At 43.9% G+C, this 22720-nt stretch overlaps 1 protein-coding gene across 5 annotated transcripts in view; it reads left to right on the plus strand.

The window, feature by feature from the left end:
• Nucleotides 1–22720, plus strand: part of MORN1 (MORN repeat containing 1) — a 144207-nt gene that overhangs the window by 47136 nt on the left and 74351 nt on the right. For 4 of the 5 annotated variants that reach the window (XM_034753711.1, XM_034753712.1, XM_034753713.1 and 1 more), the window contains 2 exons: nucleotides 19790–19923; nucleotides 22351–22436. In XM_034753711.1, the coding sequence (XP_034609602.1) occupies nucleotides 19790–19923; nucleotides 22351–22436 (220 nt within the window). The remainder of the gene's footprint in view (nucleotides 1–19789; nucleotides 19924–22350; nucleotides 22437–22720) is intronic. The other variant, XM_034753714.1, reaches the window with a different exon arrangement.

Here is a 22720-nt window from a genome sequence, read left to right on the forward strand (position 1 = left end):
GACTTGTGCTCACTTCTCTTTCCTGGTCTCTTGTTCCCTGAGATAGCAGGCACTTAGCACTATAGATGCTAAGTGCTGTGATTGTTGGGGGAGTCAGGGATGAAGCTCTTCAGTTTACTCCAATTGTGATCCCTTAGACCAATGAATGATCAGTGAATCTCTGATGGGAGTCCATCCAGTTTTCTGTAGCAAGAAGAATTGTGAATACAACACAAGATCTTGAAATTATCTTCTAATATGGGTGAGATGAAGAATGGTATACACCAGCATCTGACAAACACCATGGGAGACACATGAAGGAGCATGTTAGTCAATGACAGTTGAAATTATTCAATTTTGAAAGACAAAGTCCTCGCTAATCTAGGATCAAAGTTCCTGCAGGACCATCTACCACCCTGTGTCCTGTCAAACCAAATTATAACATTGCCATAATTCTGGACTGGACCAAGAGGCGGGGCCTCATGTGAGATACTCTGTCCCTGAGAATGGCCATCTGGTATGTCTGTCCCACTATGGCTGTTTTCGGAAATTAAAACTTCTTTCTGCTTCAGTCATTTTAATAATCAGAATTTAACTTCTCAATTACCATCTATCCTTCTGTACATAATTCCTGTTCAAGTCATTGAGAGCTGTAGTTGTTCAGCACTGTTAAACAAGGCCTTGAATGTTTAAATGTAGGCACGCAGAATTAGAGGACACTTTTGAGAATTTGTCCTATTGTGACTTGATGGAAGGTCCCAGAAGAAGTTAGTTTAATATTAGAACTGAGCTGAATTCAGAAATGTCTAGCTTTTAATGCTATGACCACTACAATACTCCTCTCTTTGAATGTCCAGTGAAAAGATTGTGGATACCTTTATCTAATCAGATTCAGTATCTGTCTTCATATTCATTATACAATAGCATGTTGGAATCTTTTATTGATATGAAACACTTTAGTTGTTTAGGTTTTGTTTCCTTTTTTTAAAAAAACTTTCAGATTGGCTGCTCTGCATTTTGCTCCGAAGAAAAGCCTATCTCATGCATATGGAAGATTGCCAGATACTCTAAACCCTATTTTGGTTAAATTACAGTACCCAGATTTTAGTAACAAAGCACATTGATTTTATATTCAAAAAGATTTTTATATTTAGTCTGTTAACCTTTTGTAATTCCCACCCACAGCTTTAAACTGTAGAACATTTTTTATGCTAATTGTTGCCAGTAGGGTATCTGCCACGGCCCCTTAGTAATTTAAACCCATTGAATCGTAATGCAGGTGCTGATAATTGCAGAACTGTTATTGTCTGACTGGCTGCAGCATATACGTTTCAAACAATTCCTTGCAAATTGGATTTGAGAACATTAAAAAAAAATCACATAGTTAAAGATAACCTTACATTATATTTAAAAAAAAAACTAACAAAAACCAACAAACTGAAATTGTATTGCAGAATTGTCTTTCTCATCTGCAAGACAGTTTGAAGTATTTTGGCTTTAAAGCATTCATCAGTGTGACAGTTGCTAGGGGCTTGACAACAATTATGTAATTTAAAAAAAATCTGTATTAGTTCATTCCTGTACTGGAATTTGTAGCTAATAGTTTCCGGAAAATGAAATCAGGTCTTGTATGGCAGCACAGTCCAATGAATAAGATGCTGGAGTGTGAGTCAGGAGATCTGGGTTCTAGGCTAGGTCTACACTACCCGCCTGAATCGGCGGGTAGAAATCGATCTCTCGGGGATCGAATTGTCGGGACGCGACAATCGATCCCCGAATCGACGCTCTTACTCCACCAGCGGAGGTGGGAGTAAGCGCCGTCGACTGGGAGCCGCGGAGGTTGATTTTGCCGCCATCCTCACAGCGGGGTAAGTCGGCTCCGATAGGTCGAATTCGTAGCTGAATTTGCGTATCTTAAATCGACCTCCCTCCCCCCCCCCCCCCCGGTAGTGAAGACCTGCCCTTAGTCTCAGACCTGCTGCTCATCTTCTTTGTGACCTGGGGCAAATCACTTCACTTCCCTGTATCTCCATTTTCCCAAGTATAAAATGGAAATGATAATTACACTCCTTTTTTAAATACTTTGAGAACTGTGGATCAGGCCCTATGAGAACTAAGTATTAATTTTTATTTATTGTATCAGCATCCTCTACCTCAAGTTCAGATGTGATTGTGGCAGCATTTACATTAAGAATCCATATTCTGAGTGGTTAATAAGCATCTTGTCCTGAAATCACAATGTTCTGAGATTTAAGTCTGGGAAAATATATATTGTAAAATAATGTAACTTTTTTAATAGATTGTAGGTCCCTCTCACAGTGGAATACTTGTTTTCACAAAGTGCTTTGCTGTGGGAGAAATTCACCTATGAAAAAGGTGAGAGATCTCTCCAATGCAGTGGAGTCAGTGTTCGGGGAGATGGCAGCTCATTGTGGAGCGGGTACTCTGTTTTTTAAATCAAATTTGGATCTTTGGGGTCCTGTTGTCATTGGAAACAAGATCTCGTCTTTCTTTTAATTTTAGCAAAACATAAATGTTTTTGAAATTTTGAAATTCAAAATTTCTGTCCAGTGATTTTTTTTATTCTCTCAGCACCAAATAACAAAGGCTTGGTCTCTACCCTGAGAGCTCACAATCTAGCTAGAGGTACAGTGAGTGTTAGGGAGCAAGGGAAAGAGTTAAAGGTTCCAGGAGGGAATATGCAGTGAGACCCAGCTTGGATTGGGGACTCAGTGTATTCAAAAGGTGTAGCTACTGCTCTGCTCTTTAGTTCTGGCTATTGAGGCTTCCCCAGGGAGCTGTGGGTTTCTGTGCTCCACCATCATAAGCCTTGGTGCTGGTGGGCATTTTGGGGAGCGGATGCATGGTAGTGGTGATAGAGTGCCTGGTTCCAGTGGGTTTGGGGTGAGGTAAAGGAGGGTAATCTGCCTGCCTTTACCTCTGCTCACCTGCAACTGTTCTGCTGTCTGCAGTTGCTGAAATTTCAGAAGACCAAGGTTTTTTTTTAACTCCTCCTCTGGCATAGTTGGTGCTGGTGGCCCTGTGTTTTTTAAAATTTTTAATTTCATGTTAAGATGCAAAAGCTGTCATTTTTGTAAGCACTTAATGAAAAACAAAATTTGGTGGCAGTGAAGTGGAATAGAACATTCTCAGCCCTAAGTAAATGTTCACAGATCCATGGGATACAAGCTCCTATGCTGGGTGGTGCATGGCCCCTGGTCCAGCCAATGGTCACTACAGTCACGAGAAGACTGTTTATTTAACGCTCCTTTTTCAATTCCTATTGTGGCACTTCAGAAATATGTCACAGTGCACCAACGCATTGTCCTGCAAGGAAGTTCTATTAAATTGCTGCAACTCCCATGTGTGGATGCTTATTTCTATTTAACAGTACCTTATATCGATTTAACTAAAGTTGATTCCTCGTCATGTTAAGCTAAATTGATACAAGTCATTCTTAAATCAGAGTAAGATTGTCCACATATGGGGGTTACACTAATTTAACTAAATGGTTTAAACCCATATAGATAAATTGGTACAACTTTCTCATGTGTAAGACCCAAGTTCCAACTCTTTAACGTACTTTAAATCATTCTCGATGCACATCCTTCTGGCTAAGAGAGTTCCAAGGCAATCATGACAGCTATCCAGTCTTTGGACCTCATCCTGATCAGTGGTAGATTTTTTCCCCCTCAGTTTTGTTCATAGGTATTACAACACATACAGTATGTTCAGTAAGCTCCTTTCCCTGTGGCAAGACAACTCAGATTCAACGGCATGAATTAAGGATGGAGTAGCAGCCTTAGCTCTTAATTTCATAGCTTTTGTCAAATTAAATTACAACCTTGCTTTGACATATCATAGGGTTTTTTGTTTGTTAATTGATATTAGTTTTGCAGGATTCAAATGGAACATAATTTTATAAGTTAACGGTTGATTGAAATCTCGGTCTTCATTGTTTCATGTTTTTGAGCCAGCAGTGAAAGCAAACTATTTGTTAAATCTGTTGCCTGTGTTTTACATTAGAGAAGTTTGGGTTTTGCTATTGGAAACATGCAGTGTTTTCCTTATGGAAAATCTGGCAGCTTAGCTCTGTGTGGTTCATTTTTATTATAGGCAATTTGAACACTTCTTTCTAACATCAGCTGTATTTTTAAGCGGTACCAAGAGATAAATTCACCTTAATTATATTTTTAGGTTTTATATATATATTTTAATTAATAGGATATCAGTTTGGCTATGTCAACAGCTTTCCAGACAGGATTTATGATGAACAAAATGAAACCAGTTTAAGCAGTATCAGCAAACTAGGCCTGGGTCCTAGCTAACGATACCAGTCCTGTGCAATTTACACCAGATGGAGCCATTTCAAACGAAAAAAACAGACAGTGATTAGCCACTAAGGGATCTTTTGTGCCAGGTGCAAATTTTATTCTGGTGGCATCATATTAGATTGATGTAAACTGTTGTCTGGAAACTAAACTAGAAACAGACTTGTCATTTCTCAAAGCTTACACTAACAAACTTGGTCACTAGGTATCAAACAGTTATCTCTCCCAGAAGAAATCTACAGCTGAACTGTATTTGGGATCTTGCCATTTCAGAACATTGGCAAAATACAGTAAGTTTTAAAAAATTAATAGTTTAAACTTATTTGAATGTGTACTGTACATATATTTTTCCATTGTTTGACCCAAATGACATTAGCATTCCACATGTTAGCAACCAGGCATAGCTACAGACATTGTTTAACATTGGCTTAAACGGAATGTTTGTATTTAATATATATTACAGATCAATGTGCAAAATACTAAATTACTCCTTGGCCATTGCCTTCAGTTTCTAATATGGTCTCTAGAGGCTTCCACTGGCACAGTTTTGCCATTGTCTTTAACACTTACAATGTTGTCTCCTTGGGTTTCCACTGGCATGTTTTCCATTCAGTGTAATTTGGAATAATCAAATTATCTGACCCTGAAATTGGGGTGTGTAATGGAAACACCAACTTAATTTAAACCCAAAGGCATACAATAGGCATTACTGGCACCATTATAGTATTGCATACATAGCAATTGATTTGTTAGCAGAAGGCCTTTGAAATATAGCCCAAGGGATAGAGAAGTGTTTGAAACTGTGATATAAGGGCCAAAGCCAATATAGTCACTATTTATCTTTCACTTTTGTTAAAAAAAAATTGATTAGGTCCAAATGTTTAGCATACATTGGTAAGGAGTAACTTCCCTAACACTACACACTGCAAAAGTTCAGTTTTATTGTCCCACAATTTTCTAGTGCTCTGCTTATTCATTAAGCATGCTATACTGTGGAGTTTGGGATCAGAGCTAAGTTGCTGGTTTGAAATTCATTGGCAAAGATGGTGAATTGTATGGGGGAAATTAAATAGAACATAATATCTTTCCCCCTTCTCCATGACTGACAGTGAACATACCCTAGAGAAAATGCTGTCCATGGGTGAGTGATATGGATATACATATTTTGCCCCAGTGCTTGTATTGTCCCAAGCAATCTGGACAGAGTCTGTGTTTCTTACTTGGCCTTGCCGTGAAAGGTGCTGAGCCACTCCTGCAAAAAGTGCTGATCATCAGGGCCGGCGCAACCCGTTAGGCAACCTAGGCGGTTGCCTAGGGCGCTAACATTTGGGGGGCGGCCACCGTGGCAGACGGATTTTCGGCTGCCCCGGTTGTCATCGGCATTTCGGGGGCGGGACCTTCCGCTGCCTAGGGCAACAAAAAAGCTGGCGGCGCTCCTGCTGATCATCCTTAACTTCCCTTCACTGCAATGGATATTCAGGGTACTCAACCACTTTACAGATCAGGTCTCCACGCAGAAGACAATGTTAATCAGTTGTTTCCTTTAAATTTTGGTAATCTGGAATGTGATCTAAAATGATTTCTAAACTTTGTATCTCATAGCAACAGTTTGCTCCATTTGCCATAGTAAAAACTGTGCACTGTTAGCTCCTTTAAATCCAATTTGCCTGGGTTTCTTGAAGCAGTGTGGGGGTGTCAGAAAACTGATGCCTATATTTGTTCATGGCATTGTACTTTCTGGATTGAGCCCCAAAGCAGTACCTGTGATTCAGAGGTTGGTCCTGACTATGTACTTGAATTAAGAGGTTTGCCAACAGAAATGTTTTCTTGTTGCATGTTCCATTTACATCTCTGCCATATCAGAACTCTAGCTGTAAAGCAAGCGCAAACTAGCAGCTTTCTATTATGGTAGTAAAAAAACATAAGTGCAGAATAATCTTGGAAAGAGAGAGCACTGGTAACTCTGGGTTAGGTGCAGTACAGAATGTACAGCTTTATTTTTTAAAAACAGCTCTTTAAAAGCACAATATCTCTAAAATAAAAGAATACTCAAGAAAAAACCATGTGACAGATGTTAGTCACGTTGTTTAGTGCACTACTGCAAGGCGCTCAGGTACTACGGTGATTATTGTGGTATAAGAATCTATATAGAATACAATACAAGTTTTAGCAGCATGCTCTTGAAAGTGCAGGTGGAACAAACAGTGCTCTTCCTTTCAGAATACCTTTAAAGAGCCCTGTGCAATGACAAGCCTCTCTTTAGAAACCGTGTACTCTCAGTGTTAAAGAATAGAAAAAAGATTGAGGCCTGGTCTACACTAGGCGTTTATGTCGAAGTTAGCGCCGTTACATCGAATTAACCCTGCACCCGTCCACACCGCGAAGGTATTTAGTTCGACATAGAGGTCTCTTTAATTCGACTTCTGTACTCCTCCCCGACGAGGGGAGTAGCGCTAAATTCGACATGGCCATGTCGAATTAGGCTAGGTGTGGATGGAAATCGACGCTAATAGCTCCAGGAGCTATCCCACAGTGCACCACTCTGTTGACGCTCTGGACAGCAGTAAGAGCTCGGATGTTCTGAACTGCCACACAGGAAAAGCCCCGGGAAAATTTGAATTTGAATTCCTTTTCCTGTCTGGCCAGTTTGAATCTCATTTCCTGTCTGGACATCGTGGCGAGCTCAGCAGCACTGGCAACGATGCAGAGCTCTCCAGCACTGATGGCAGTGCAATCTCAGAATAGAAAGAGGGCCCCAGCATGGACTGATCGGGAAGTCTTGGATCTCATCGCTGTGTGGGGCGATGAGTCCGTGCTTTCCGAGCTGCGATCCAAAAGACGGAATGCAAAGATCTATGAGAAGATCTCTAAAGACATGGCAGAGAGAGGATACAGCCGGGATGTAACGCAGTGCCGCGTGAAAATCAAGGAGCTGAGGCAAGGCTACCAGAAGACCAAAGAGGCAAACGGACGCTCCGGATCCCATCCCCAGACATCCCGTTTCTACGAGGCACTGCATTCCATCCTCGGTGCGGCCGCCACCACTACCCCACCACTGACTGTGGACTCTGAGGATGGGATAGTGTCCACGGCCGGATCCTCGCACATGTTACCGGACGGGGAAGATGAGGAAGGAGATGAGGAGGACGAGGCAGTCGACAGCGCTCACAACGCTGATTTCCCCGACAGCCAGGATCTCTTCATCACCCTTACAGAGATCCCCTACCAACCCTCCCCAGCCGTTACCCCGGACACAGAATCTGGTGAAGGATCATCCAGTAAGTGTTGTAAACATCTAAACATTTATTTGTAACAGAACATGATTATTAACAATGTAAAAAATGGGTTTCTCATGATTAGTTTGATTAACTTAACGGTTCAGTCATGGGCAGTGCAACTATTTCAAAAAAATCTAGCAATGTCCGGTTTTGCATGATTGTCCTGCCCAAGCCGCTCTACTGTTTAGTCCCTGCTACTGCAGCTACAGTAAGATGCGGTCTATATGTCCGGGGATGGAGCAGAAATCCTCCTGGGACATCTCAAGGAAGCTCTCCTGCAGGTAATTTGAAATCCGCTGCATTAGGTTCTTGGGGAGAGCGGCCTTATTGGGTCCTCCGTAGTAGGACACGTTGCCGCGCCACGAGACTAGCAAGTACTCCGGAATCATTGCTTGGCACAGCATGGCGGCATACGGCCCTGGTCTTTGAAGGCTTTCCCGGAGCATTCTCTGTCTGTCGCTCTCAGAGATCCTCACGAGGGTGATGTCGCTCATGATGACCTGCTTTGAATGAGGTAGGGGAATGTTAGTGTTGGGACTGCTTTACCGTTCCTTTACAGAACTGTAACCGCTGGTTTGCAGCCACGCGGTGGAGGCGGGAGAGGGTCAGCCGAAAGGGATCGTTCCCGGGGACAGCCGCGAGGGTGTGGGACAGGAGCAGACTTCCTGCTTGCCGGATTGCTGGCAGCAGGGACCGACATTGATTTCAATGTGAAATGAGGCCATTGCTAATATTAAAGTTTTAAGCTGCCACGAATCTACGGCTTACCATGTCTGCGTGCAAGAGCAATTCCGTTGTCCTGACAGGGTTCTCAAAAGTGCTCTGCAAAACCCCAGACACTGAATGCGAAGGCCGAGAATTCGACCTTGTGCTGAGTGCGCATGTGATAGGTGCTGTGCATGGTCCTGTTCACAGAGAAAGACTATGTTCTTTGTTCACAACTACATTTATCTTTCTGAGGAATTCACTCCCTTTTTCCCATTCCCACAGCCCCATCTGCGACTGTCTCACAACCTAGCCTGTCATCACACTCCCAGAGGCTAGGGAGGATTAGGCATAAGAAGAAGAGGACACGGGAGGACATGTTCTCAGAGCTTATAGCCTGCTCCCGAGCCCAGGCAGCACAGCAGACCCAGTGGCGGGAGAACTTGTCCCAAATGCACCAAGCCAACATGGATCGGGAGGAGAGGTGGCGTCAGGAAGACCAGCAGGCGACTCAAACCCTGCTTGGACTACTGAGGGAGCAAACGGACACGCTCCGGCGCCTTGTGGATGTTCTGCAGGAACGGAGGCAGGAGGACAGAGCCCCGCTGCAGTCCATCTCTAACCGCCCTCCCCCGCCACCAAGTCCCATACTCCCTTCACCCAAAGTGCACAGAAGGAGAGGCGGCAGAGTCCCTGCTAACTCTCACTCCACCCATGCAGAGAGCTCGAGCAGCAGAAGGCTCTCATTCCCCAAAGTTTGACAAGTTCTTTCCTTCCCGCCTGACACAAGCCCCCGTCCAAGTTTCACTTCCCAGTCCCATGTGTAGTTGATAATAAAAAATATGTTTCTGTTAACTACTGTTTCCATCATGTTCTTTTGGAGGAGGGGGGGAAAGGGGGTTGGTAATTGGACAGGACAGTCACCTTTGGCAGGGTACATAGTCGGGGGCAGGCACAGCAGCAGGGCACATACATAGTGCAGTGATGCAGTGACTACTTACCCTGGTTAGTCTGGGAGGTTCTTTTCATGTTATGTGGTGGGGGGTGGGTTGCTCTGTGACTTTGTGGCAGGGGAGGGCAGTTAGAGATCTTAAGCGGCGGTCCTTAGGCAGGATCACAGAGCCACACAGCAGGGGATCTGTAACCGTCCCCCCCCGCCACAAAGTCACATAGACCCCCCATACACACAGTCCCTATCAGGAGGGGTGACAGGCTCCGTTGAAAGAACCATCCCACCGCAGCGGAGCCTGTCAGTCCTTGAGTTTAGAAGCTGCATTCGCGCGACTACACTACACCCGCTCCGCACCACAGTCTGCGTCCCAGTTTTTAAAAATTCCCGCGAAAACAGTATTAAAGAAAACGGTGTGCTTTAACAAAGTAGAACTATTTTTATTTTGAAACGTGTGTTGGAAGTGGGGTGAAGGCTTCTCTGTACAGAAAATTAGAAAGTCACAGGTTACCCTGCTCACTCAGGAACTTTGCTTTCAAAGCCTCCCGGATGCACAGCGCTTCCCGCTGGTCTCTTCTAATCGCCCGGCTGTCTGGCTGTGAGTAATCAGCAGCCAGGCTAATTTCCTCAACCTCCCACCCCGCCATAAAGGTCTCCCCCTTGCTCTCACAGAGATTGTGGAGCACACAGCAAGCTGCTATAACAATGGGGATATTGGTTTCGCTGAGATCACAGCGAGTCAGCAAGCTTCTCCATCTCCCCTTGAGACGTCCAAAAGCACACTCCACCACCATTCTGCACCTGCTCAGCCGGTAGTTGAAGAGTTCTTTTTCAGTGTCCAGGGCACCTGTATAGGGCTTCATGAGCCAGGGCATTAGCGGGTAGGCTGGGTCCCCGAGGATGACTATAGGCATCTCCACATCCCCAACAGTTATTTTGTGGTCCGGGAAGTAAATACCTTGCTGCAGCCGTCTAAACAGACCAGAGTTCCTGAAAACACGAGCGTCATGAACCTTGCCCGGCCATCCGACATTGATGTTGGTAAAACGTCCCCTGTGGTCCACCAGTGCTTGCAGCACCATGGAAAAGTAGCCCTTTCTGTTAATGTACTGGCTGGCCTGGTGGTCCGGTGCCAGGATAGGGATGTGAGTTCCATCTATGGCCCCACCGCAGTTTGGGAATCCCATCGCTGCGAAGCCATCTATGATCGCCTCCAAGTTTCCCAGGGTCACTACCTTTGGCAGCAGTACATCAACGATTGCCTTGGCTACTTGCATCACAACAACCCCCACGGTAGATTTGCCCACCCCAAACTGGCTCGCGACTGACCGGTAGCAGTCAGGCGTTGCAAGCTTCCAGAGGGCTATGGCCACTCGCTTCTGGACAGTCAGGGCTGGTCGCATCCGGGTGTCATTGCGCTTCAGGGCAGGGGACAGCAACTCACAAAGTTCAAGGAAAGTTCCCTTCCGCATGCGGAAGTTTCGCAGCCACTGTGATTCATCCCAGACCTGCAGCACTATGCGGTCCCACCACTCAGTGCTTGTTTCCCGTGCCCAGAATCGCCGTTCCACGGCATCAACATGACCCATTGCCACCGTGATGTCCTCGGCGCTGGGTCCCCTGCTTTCTGAGAGGTCTGTGCTACTCTCAGACTTCAGGCCATCACCGCGTTGACGTAGCCTCCTCGCCTGACTTTTCTGCATCTGCCTCAGGGCAACCTGTATGATAAGCTGCGAGGCGTTGAGAGCGGCCACAACTGCAGCGATGGTTGCAGCGGGCTCCATGCTCACAGTGCTGTGGCGTCCGCGCTGTCAATGACTTGAAAAGTGCGCGAAATGATTTCCCGCCGGCGCTTTCAGGGAGGGAGGGAGGGCGGGAGTGATGGACGGATGACGACAGTTACCCAAAAGCACCCTGGCCCCTTTTTTTTTTACCCAGAAGGCATTTGCGGCTCCACCCAGAATTCCAATGGGCGGCGGGGACTCCGGGAACTGTGGGATAGCTGCCCTCAGTGCACCGCTTCCAATGTCGACGCTTTCCCCGTTAGTGTGGACTCACAAAGTCGAATTACTGTCCTTAGTGTGGACACACACGTTTGACTTTGCAATATCGATTCCAAATATTCGATTTAAGTAAAATCGAACTACTCTCGTAGTGTAGACAAGGCCCAAGATTGCCTTCTGTCTTTTGCAATGCTACAGATTTATTTGAGTTTGCAGAGCTAAGATTCCTGTTTTAACTCCTTTGAGCCAAAGCTCTCCCTTGTGAGCCTGATGCTTGCAAAGTACTGAACGCCTCCTGCACGGTGCTGAGCACTCTGAAATCTGTAGGGGTTGCACTCTGCAGCTTCCAGAAGGAATTCAGTGCCCTACAGGATTGGACCTGATATTAGTGTCTTTGGTACAGCCAGGGCCGCCCAGAGGATTTAGGGGGCCTGGGGCAAAGCAATTTCGGGGACCCCTTCCATAAAAAAAAGTTGCAATACTATAGAATACTATGTTCTTGTGGGGGCCCCTGTGGGGCCCCACTTGCCGTCCCCCCCCCCCCCCCGGGCAGCCCTGGGTACATCAATATATCCCAACGTCTGGTTCCAGAAATTCATCTGTGCTCCTAGGGTGGGATCTGCAAAAGTACAATTATGATTCAGGAGCACAGGGTGCCAGTGACTTTCAGTAGTACTTGTGCTCCTAAGTTGCTTGGATACTTTTGAAAATTTCAAACCATATTGTTTGCTTTGTAATGATGGAAAATGTTGACACCTGCCATAAAAATAAATATTGTGTTTACCTCCTGTATACATTAGGCTAAAACCCTATATTGTTAGGAACAATCCTTCACTAGGTAGGAAGGTGGATTAGAAAACTTCTGAATGTTTTCTTTCTTTTTCTAACATCTGTGTTGAAGTAAGTGAAGCAAGACTCTGAGATTCATTTAACAGAAATTCTTGAGAAAAGAATTTTGCTATCATTTTGCCATTTTATTGTATGTATAATGTAAAGAGAGGCGGCATTGAGTTTGTTGTGGTTTATTTTGCTACTTTTTGGATATAGGGCCTGTGTTGTGCCTACAGAGTATGTGTGCACACAAACCACATTTACGTGTACAAATATGCACTTTTGTCACAGTATTGTGTGTATTTTGCACGTGCATTTACCTATTTGTACATGCATACACATACTTTGCAGGCATAACTTGGTTACCAGTAGTTAAGGGTATCATAAATGTAGCTTTTACAATAGTATATACCGCTTTTCAGATGGTCTTTTTTGGAAATCGCGGTGTACGTATGTTTAGGGGAATGATCCAAATTAATGCATGTTCTGCCCATGGGAAAGTTACTGCAGCAGCTGTACTGACTAACCTCTACACCGCAGAGAATCTTTTTCCATGAGACCAGTATGACATTGAGGTGATCCCCACTGTAACTAAAGTTAAAGAAATAAAGCTTTATAATATCTTTTTTTCCTAAATCCCTCCATATACTTGTTACTTAATTTGTCTTGTGTTCAACTTTTCTCTCCCTTTCCCCCCACCCCCAACCAATCCTTTCTTTAATGAATGAAGCTTCTTGGTTAATTTAGTCTAGCATTAAAGACTAATGCAGTGTGTCTGGTCACCTTTAAACGAGACATTTCTATTACCCCTAGGACTGATAACATTTTATTATTTTTTTTAAGTTCACTTAAATGAAGAAATTATTACAGCATTTAAATTTTGCTATAAACAGCTAATAACTATTTACACCCCATTATTAGGTGTCACATCTGCAGTTTTACGATAACTGCCTTGTACCCTAAGTCAGGGTTGCTTATTGCTGATGATTCTTTCCCCACTTTCTCCCACACCTTCTAGCTTAATGTCCTACACAGGTGATTAGTATGCTATAATTGAGTTGGTTGTAAAAAGATAATTAATTGACATTTCACTCCCAGAGAGGTCAAGCTGCCCTATCTTCTGTGGTCATTATGAGCCCAGTTATCCTGCTGGCACTCACCCCCCTGAGGTGACAGAATGACCTTTATCTTGCTGATCAAGTCATAATTGTCTTAATTAAAATAGACAAGAAGGGAGGATTTAAGGAATAACTTGACGGTTTGGATGCTTTGGCTCTACTTTGCTTTGCGTAAGGATGTGAAACCTGGGTATGTAAATCTTAATAGGAAATTTGTCTCTGTCTGTCTGTCTGCGGTATTTCTAATGCATCCTTCATGACAGTATCTCCTCTGTTGTCGAAACCTGTTTTGTGTAGTGTTGTCAGCAATCTGGCATTACAGAGATATGAATGAAGATTCCTATAAATAAACAAGGACACGTTTCTGAGGTGACCAACATGGGGAATCCTGCCAGGCAGTTTGAAATCATAAGCTTTAAGCACCTTTCTTTGACCACTTAGTTTTTTCCAATATTGATTCAATCACAGTTTCTCAAATAATTTTAGGGCATGGACTCCATTTTAATACATATGTTGTCTAAATGTTAGGGATTCTGCAGATGTCAAGGGGACTCTGAAAAAAGTCAAATAGGGGAATGCAGGAGCGCCGCCAGCTTTTTTGCCGCCCTAGGAATGCCACCCCCAATAGAGGCGGCGGAAGGTCCCGCGCCTGAAATACCGCCGACCACCAGGGCGTCCGAAGATCCAGCCACCGCGGTCGCCACCCCCCAAATAAATAATCCTCAGAAGCCTAATGGGTTGCGCCGGCCCTGGGGGAATGCCACAACTTGAGAGCGATATAAAAAGGCAAGAGGGGCCTGAGGAGCAAGGGGAGGGGGCGTGGGAGGACTTGGTTATAGATGAGGAGGCAATTGGAGTCACATAGCACCTACGTAAGGGTATAGTTAATTATTTCAGTTTTGTATACTTAGTACGGGGTGGGCAAACATTTTGGCCTAAGGGCTGCATCGGGTTTTGTAAATTGTATGGAGGGCCGGTTAAGGGAGGGGGTCATGGCCCACTCCCCCCCCCCCCCGGACTCCTGCCCCATCCAACCCCCCCTGTTCCCTGACGGCCCCTCTGGGACCCCTGCCCCATCCACACACACCTACTCCCTGTCTTCTGACCGCCCCTGGAACCCCTGCCCCTGACTGCCCCCTGCCGCCCCATCCAACCTCCCCTCCTTCTTGACTGCCCCTCCCCGGACCCCTGCCCCCATTCAACCTCCTGCTCCCCCCCCGACCCCTATCAACATCCCCGCCCCCTGACCACCCCCCCGAACTCCCCTGCCCTCTATCCACCCCCTGCTCCCTGCCTCCTTACTGCACTGCCTGGAGCACTGGTGGCTGGCGGCGCTGGAGCTGGGCCATGCTGCCGCCGCCACCACCACACAGCACAGAGCACCGGGTCAGGCCGGGCTCTGCAGCTTCTCTGCCATAGGAGCTCACAGCCTGCACAGAGCATTGTGCCAACGGCGGAGCGAGTGAGCTGAGGCTGCGGGGGAGGGGGAACAGCAGGGGAGGGGCCAGGGGCTAGCCTCCTGGGCCAGGAGCTTGGGGGCCAGGCAGGACGGTCCCGCGGGCCATAGTTTGCCCACTTCTGACCTAGTACCAAGCGGAAGAAGGATTAGATGGCTATGGTACTTAGTCCTTTTAAAGCACTTTCTTTCTGTGCAATTAAATAATCCTCAGATCCCTGGTGAGGTAAATCAGTATTATTACCCTGATTTAGAGATGAGGGAACTGAGGCACAGAGGTTGAAACGACTTGCCCAAGGTCACTTAGCAAGTCCTTGTTTCAGCCAGGATTAGAATTCAGGAGTTGCTGACCAAACCACAGTGCTGTGTCTCCTCAGCCCTTAATGCATGGTTTACGTATATAAACACGAAATACATAATGAAGGATAAATATTAGTTATTGGCAAACCTCGTGAGGCTTGATTCAAACGTTCATGCAGAGTTTGGAGGTTTATTGACATTTGGGCCTTCTCCACTTCCTTCCCTGGAAGATCACTAGCACCCCTTCCCTCCACATGATCCTTCACTATAAAAGGGGTGAGTTTGGTCCAGACCAGTTATTTTTTCTAAGATTGTTTCCCCATCCTTTGTAAATATTATACCAGTTTTTTCATTAAAATGCAGCTTTAATGGTGCTTTTTCAGTGTTAGATACTTTATTGAAAAATGTTTTGCACAACAGTTGTCAATAAAAGAGGCAGTCAAATTTAGTAGATACAGAGTTCTTATTGAAACTATTAGTGCATTAAGAAATTGAAATTATGCTGCAAGCAATATGGTTCCCATTCATTGCCCGGAACATAAATACTGCTACTACAGCAAAAGCTAATGGAGAGAAAGATGTTAGTTAAAGAATGTCCTTGCAGAAGTAAAGCCTTAACTTTTTATAATGTCATATAATGATAAAATTAAGGCAGCACAGAGATAATTGCATCACTTGCAAGTAGAGGCACCTTGTTTTAACATTTTTCTTCCTAGGATAAAGGATTGTAACTACAAACTACAATATATACTCATTCAGAAGCCGAATTTTTTTTAGTAAAAAAGGGAAGCACCAGAGAAGGGGGGTCGGCTTATGAACGGGGATAGAGAGGGAGAGGTGGGACACAGCCCCTCCCCCCAACAGAGGGAGCAAGGAAAGGCAGCACAGTCAGCAGAGCAGAAGGGAAGAGGCAGGGCCAGAGTCTCTCCGCTTCTGGCCATGCTGCTCTCCCCCGAGCCTCCGAAGCAGCTGCAGCTCCGGGGCTGGCCGGCTGCAGCCATGCTCCCCCCCCCCCCCATTCCCCCCCAGGACAGGCTGCGGCCGCACTGCCCGGCCCGCCAGAGCATGCTGCGGTCATGCCGCCCAGCCCAGCCCACTGGAACATGCTGCGGCTGCTCCGCATGGTCTGGCCTTCCGGAGCAGGCTGTGGCCGCGTTGCCCACCCTGCCGGAGCAGCTCCAACCAAGTCAGAGACATCCTCCTTTGGCCCTCCCCAGATAAGGTGGGAAGGGATGAGATGGGGAGAGTGTGGGGGTCCCGGGCTGGGGTGGGGTCATGTGGGGGGTGGTCACAGGGGTTATTCCCCTGACCCCCAGCTTCTCCCCCCCCTCAAAATTTCCCCACCAGTTGCTGTCCCGGGCTGTCAGGGTAAGCAGCTGGGGCGCCGGGACACTTTGTTAACTTAGGTTCACCTCCGTGCCTGCAGACGCGAGGTAAACAAACCATGTCAGCCCGCTAGCGGCTTATCCTGATGGCCCGGGAGCCAAAGTTTGCTGACCCCTGAATTATAGGATCGGCTTATGAACGGGTCATAAACATTTTCCATTTTTACTTGTCCATCTTGGGGGGAAGGGGGTCGGCTTATAAACGAACTGGCTTATGATTGAGAATATACGATAATTGCTTTTTTTCCCTCTCCCAGAAAGCTTGAGCCAAATTCTGATACTTTTTCAGCTTTCAGAGGGGTAGAAGTGTTAGTCTGGATCTGTAAAAAGCAACAGAGAGTCCTGTGGCATCTTTAAGACTAACAGATATATTGGAGCATAAGCTTTCGTGGGTGAATACCCACTTCGTTAGATGCATGTAATGGAAATTTCCAGAGGCAGGTATAAATATGCAGGCAAGAATCAGTCTGGAGATAATGAGAACAAATTCTTTTCTGATCCCAAAACAACTGATTGTTCAGATCCAGAGCATCTTGAAAAACTCAGCTCCTGTGCTACAACTAAGTGGAGGGAGGACAGGACAGCTAAAGATCCAACAGGCCTTTGAAAAGCCAAGTAGAGTTTAAATATACCTGGCTGACAGGCACAAGAACCAGTCAGCCATCCTGGTCCCCCTAGCCTCACCAATGCGCTCTCGCCTCCCCTGCTTTCAGGGTACTGTGTCTAATTTTCACATCTGGGTGCCTACAATTAAACTTTTAAATTCGTATTTAGGTACCTAAATAAGTGTCCTGATTTTCCAATTTGAAATTTCATTGCAAAGAATTGGAGCTTGTGGGTGCTCAAATCCTTTGGAAATTAGACTATTTTTATTTAGGTGCCCAAATATAAATTTAAGAACGTAACTTTAGTCACTCAACTTTGAACATTTAGGCCAATGTGTCTGATTCTCCTCTCACATAAGTTTTACATCAGCTTAACTCCATTGACTTTGGTGCAGTTATACTGCAGAATTGCACTAGTGGGAGACTAGAATCAGTCTTAATCTGTTGAATAAAGGTAGAAAAGGAGAAGCTTTCACCAAACATCTTTGATTTTTTTATTTAAATTTGTTAAATATTTGCACACGTTAAAAATTAATATTTGACATAGTTATGTTATCCACGGAAATGTTAATTTCTCCAATGCTACACTGGATAAAATATTATCAGAGATAATTTAATTCCTATTTTTCCATGTCTCAGGTCAGTTTATGAATGATAAACATGGCCATGCTAGTCTAATGAATGCACCATGTATGTTTTGTTGGCTTTGTTATTTTAACTAAAAAATGAGGCATTTAATTTCTAGACTTACTCTTATTTTTCTATATGTTGATGCCCTGACTGACTATGCTATTGCTTTCCTAGTCAGTTACTGGGGAGGTTGCCATTCTAGAAAGGCAGCCATACAGATTAACTTGATCACTATTTGACACACAATTTAAGAGAGGCTAAACCAGGCAAACATGACAGGCATCACTGCTTGAAAACATGAAGCAGTTAAACCACCTGTCATCTCAGCCATTAATAAAGCAAGTTAAAGAAATAAGGGAAATAATTGTCAGGTGCACATTGGGTTTTCATGGAGGGTTCCATGCTGCAAGGTGCTCAGCAAGTCCTGGAGGTGCTATTGAAATCACTTGGAGTTGAAGGCACTCAGTGCCTTGCAGAATTGAATCTATACTGTGTAACTACTGTCATCTTCTTGGGTAAATATACTGTAGCGTGCCTGGTTTGCATACCGCCACTCGTCTTTCCCTATCCTCCCATTTCTATCTCTCTGTTTCTTTTCTGCCAAGCAGGCGATGTTTTTTCCTATAGAATTCCTAGTAAAGACAAATCTACAGCACCACCAAATTCCTCTCAGCAATACTTTGCCAGAAGAGCTACAATTAAATAGAGATTGAATTCTTTGCATACTGTGTATATTGAGGAGGGTGCACCCCTTAGCTATAGTTTCCACTTTGCAACGCATCAGTCAAGATGGCCAGCAGAGACAGCCTCCTGTGTAGGGAACTCTCTGCTGGTGGAAGTGGCTTCACCATCCTTTGACTGTCCTCCCTCAGTCATCAGTGTAATGGGAAGAAGAAGGCATTACAGAGGTGGAGCAGGGCATGGCAGAACAGATCTCTACTACTCCCAATCCTCCTCTGACATAAAGCCTGAGGGTCCTTATGCCAGTGGTGTAAGTTAAAGCTGTTCCCTTGCTCCTCTAAGATATGCAAGGGCAATGTGGTTTAAATTAGGGGGACACAACCAGCTCTCCGACAGCCTCGTCTTCACTGTACCGGAGCAGAGCTCATGTAGGATGGGGAATCTGCCCCCATGATTTCTATATCCAGCTATACCACTGAGTAGTTGTGTGACCTTACTCTAGTTACATAACCCACGATACCTCAGTTTATGTCACTGTAAGTGGGCCTAATAATATTTATCTGTTCTTTCGGGATGTTGTGCGGCTTATTTAAGGTCTGGAAAGTGTTTTAATATCCCTGAATATATTTATTTATTTGCTGTTGCCGTCACTCTTCATAAAGGGAGTATACATGTAAATCCATATTAGCTTTTTACAAATGTATGATTTGTTTCTATTATGCAGAAAACACTTGCTGTTTCTGAGCATAACTACTAGGTTAAGCAAACAAAGCACTTTCCAATAGCCTAGCCTTGCCATATCTACTTCAGCCAATTCTAAATGATGTAGGCAGTGCCATAAATTAGCAATGTAAAACATCTTCTCTCCTGATCTCTATAAGATACAGATGGTCACAAAGAAGATTCCCCCTCCCCCTCAAATATAAAAACACATCTGCTGAGTGAATTACAAGACTTCAGTAGGGTATTAAATATATAGATACCAATAAAGCAAGGTTTGATACTTGTCTTGGCACTTGCATGAAAGGCAAACAGTTGCATATCGTACAGTACATTTAATTCCTACAATTTCTACAGTGTATTACTTTGCAAACAATATAACTGGACCCAATTCTATCTCCCTTATTTATTTTGAGTAGTATCTTCACTTCTTGAGAAGTGATGACGTTACTTATGTAGTAAAGTATTACTCAATGTGAGTAAGAGTGGCAGAATCAGGCACATAGAGATGCATTAGCAGCTGTTATGTTAGTTCAAGGTTTCTCAGACTTTTGTACTTTTCACATAGCAAGCCTCTGAGTGTGACCCCCCCCCCTTATACATTAAAAACACCTTTTTATATATTTAACACTATTATAAATGCTGGAGGCAAAGCGGGGTTTGGGGTGGAGGCTGACAGGTCGCGACCCCCCCATGTTGTAACCTCGCGACCCCCTGAGGGGTCCCAACCCCCAGTTTGAGAACCCCTGTGTTAGTTAATTATGCTCATAGCACTTTGTTGCTGGTTTCTTAAATGTGTTTCCTTTGTCACTTTTCAGGATTTGAAGGTGAAAGTCTCCGTCCTCCTGCCAGTCAGAGAGTGGAGCGTGGCTGTGTTGTTTTCAGAAACATCATGCTTGCACCTCCTCCGGCTAATTATCAACCATTCATGCTTTTGGATGAACTAAACAAAGTAAGAAGACTTCATTATAAAACATTTTTAATTTGTCCCAAGCAAACTGGACACTTTATCAGATGTCTCAGTTCCCTCTATAAATCAATACTGTTAATTCATCCTTGCAAAATCATTGGATAATTATACAAGCCCAAGCACCAAATCTGCTCTTCCATTGTGATGATGTTGATGGGGAAAAAAATAACTGCTTTGCTCTCACATAAAGAAAAATGCCGGCCATGAGCAAGTCAAATTTGGCAAGGCAAGAATAACTAATGTTAATTGTTAGTTAGTGTTTCACTTCCTGGCAACTTTGTCCCTCCAGATGCCCATGTTAATCAACAGCAGCAAAAGAAAGCAACCGTGAGTTCTTTTGAGATCTGCAGAAATCTGGTGCACCATAATATTTTTTCTGATATAAACAAACAAGTAATTAGTGATAATATACCTGGTTTTCCACACTATCTCCAGTGACACCTTCCAAATGGTGATCTTTACGGAGAAGGCGAACACAATCACCTACATGTTGAACAAAAGATAATATGAGACCATGATGGTGACCCACTGTTTGTTCTCATTTTCTAAATATGATTTGCAAGTCCCCTGAAAAGCGCGTGTAACTTCCTGCAAAGTCCTACAGTAGCTAATACTTACTTGTTCTTTTGCAAGTTTTTGGAAAAAAGAAATTACACATGAGCTCATAGTTGGTGTGAAGTTCATACAGATTACTACAATATTAACAAAATATACAGCTTTATATGTTCAAAGCATAGGAAAAGACACTCATCTCTGTAGATTTTCATGTGTGTTCTTGACTCATCAGCAGCTGTAGAGCCAAAATGAAGAATCCAGAGTATTGATAGGATACTAATGGTGTAAAATTGTGGACTATGTTTGAGGAGGATAGTCTTGTGAATAAGATGCATGACTGAGTCTCAGGAAATCAGGATTCAGTTCCAGCTCTGACAACAACAGTGGCAAATCTCTTTTTCTCCCTCCCTTTGTCTGTCTTGCCCATTTAGGTTGTGAGCTCTTCAGGGCAAGAGTTATCTTTTACAATGGGACATTGATCTCAGCCAGGACCTCTAGGCACTGCCCTGATAGAAATACTAATAATAAATAACCAGACATGAGCCAGGTAGACCACTCTTCCATATAGAAAACTAGAGTAAAACTACGGCACAAATATATCATTTTTTCAATGCAAACAGTATTTTGTATGAATAGGTAACTACCAAAATCATAACTTTTTGACTGGTTAAAAAGCTATCTTTAGATTTGATTTGAGCCATAGTAAGATATAATGCTGAAAGTTCCTGAAATCTAATTGACTGTAAACTAACCTTAAATAATTGTAATGTTCAGTTGCTAACTATAATGTTTCTGACGATAAAAAATACAAGATAACATCTCTCCTGTGACAATCACTAGAATTAAAAAAAAGAAAAAATATCTGATTCAGGTAATGCTTCTGATCATAACTTCTCTGGCTTTGCAATATATCCCTGCAGGAGGGGACCCAAAACAAAGTATCAGAAAAAAAAAAAAAAAGACAAGTGAAACTGATCAACCTTTCAGCCTTGTCAAATTCAGTGTTACCGGTACCTACAACAGTACAAATAGGCTCTGTATCACAGTACAGTGTGAATGTGGAAAAATATTTAAAACAATGATTCATTTTCTTAAGACTTCCAAAAATAATTTCTCCTACTTTACTGATGCTTTAAAAATATCAGCCCAATCAAATACCAAGAGCAAAATTCTGTGATCAGCCATAATGACTTTAATGAAGAAACTGAAAAGAAAACATTAATTTAAAAAAGTGAAATGACATCTGTAGGGTTGCACACAGAGGTAGCATTTAGCCTGCTGTGGTTTATAAGATACCTTTAAAAGATGGTAGGATCAGGACCAATGGCTTAAAACTAAAGAAATAAAAGTTCTGGAGAAGGTTCTTAATAGTTAGCACTGTTGTGGCCAGGACTACACCAAAGGAGGTGGATGAGACTCCATCGCTGCAAACAGTCATGTACCAATGAGACAAAAACTTAGTGGGAATAAAGTAGGCAGATTCCTACAAAATGCAGGAACAGGGTCAGACTACATGATCCAAATTGTCTTAGATTCTTAAAAATACAGAGCTGTATAAACTGTCATTTCCCTTACTGTGATTTGCCTAAGGGAAATGTCAGGGATGTTGATTTTGTAGGTGTTGGCGGCCAAATTTTGCTTACAGGAATAAATATGTGACACGAAGGTTATAGCAGAATCTGGAGCATATATGCAAATCAAAAGCCACCAAATCCAAGCGATGATGATTTTGCATTAGTAGTTATTTTCAGTTACGAACGCAAAGGAAAACATTAGCACATCATAAATTACAACTCCACTTTTTGGCAGTCCCCTTGAGCAGTGCAGAAATACATTTTCCTTTTTCCGCTCTAGAAAGGAGGCAAAAAGCCAAGTGGAAGGATATCTGCTGAGAAAGCGGAGAAGATGACAGTCTCACAGGAGAAAATTGTAGACAGCAGGTAGGTGTGGATCAGTATTTCTGCTGCTCAGCTGGAGGACGCTTTCCACTTAAAGCAATGCTTACCTTCATGCAGCAAGCAACAGGGGCTCCTCTGAGGTGAAACGACTCTGTTTTCTCTTTGTCGACCACTGCCACAATTATCATATAAAATTGCCTTTCACACTTGACATCAATATATTTCTAATGTTTTTATAATTTACTTCAGACATATACATTTATACCTATTTGATTCGGATGTGACAGTTAACCGAACTACACATGTACCAGGGCACCTTGCACAGG

This window comes from Trachemys scripta, chromosome 19, assembly GCF_013100865.1.
Source record: "Trachemys scripta elegans isolate TJP31775 chromosome 19, CAS_Tse_1.0, whole genome shotgun sequence".
Classification (NCBI taxonomy): domain Eukaryota; kingdom Metazoa; phylum Chordata; order Testudines; family Emydidae; genus Trachemys; species Trachemys scripta.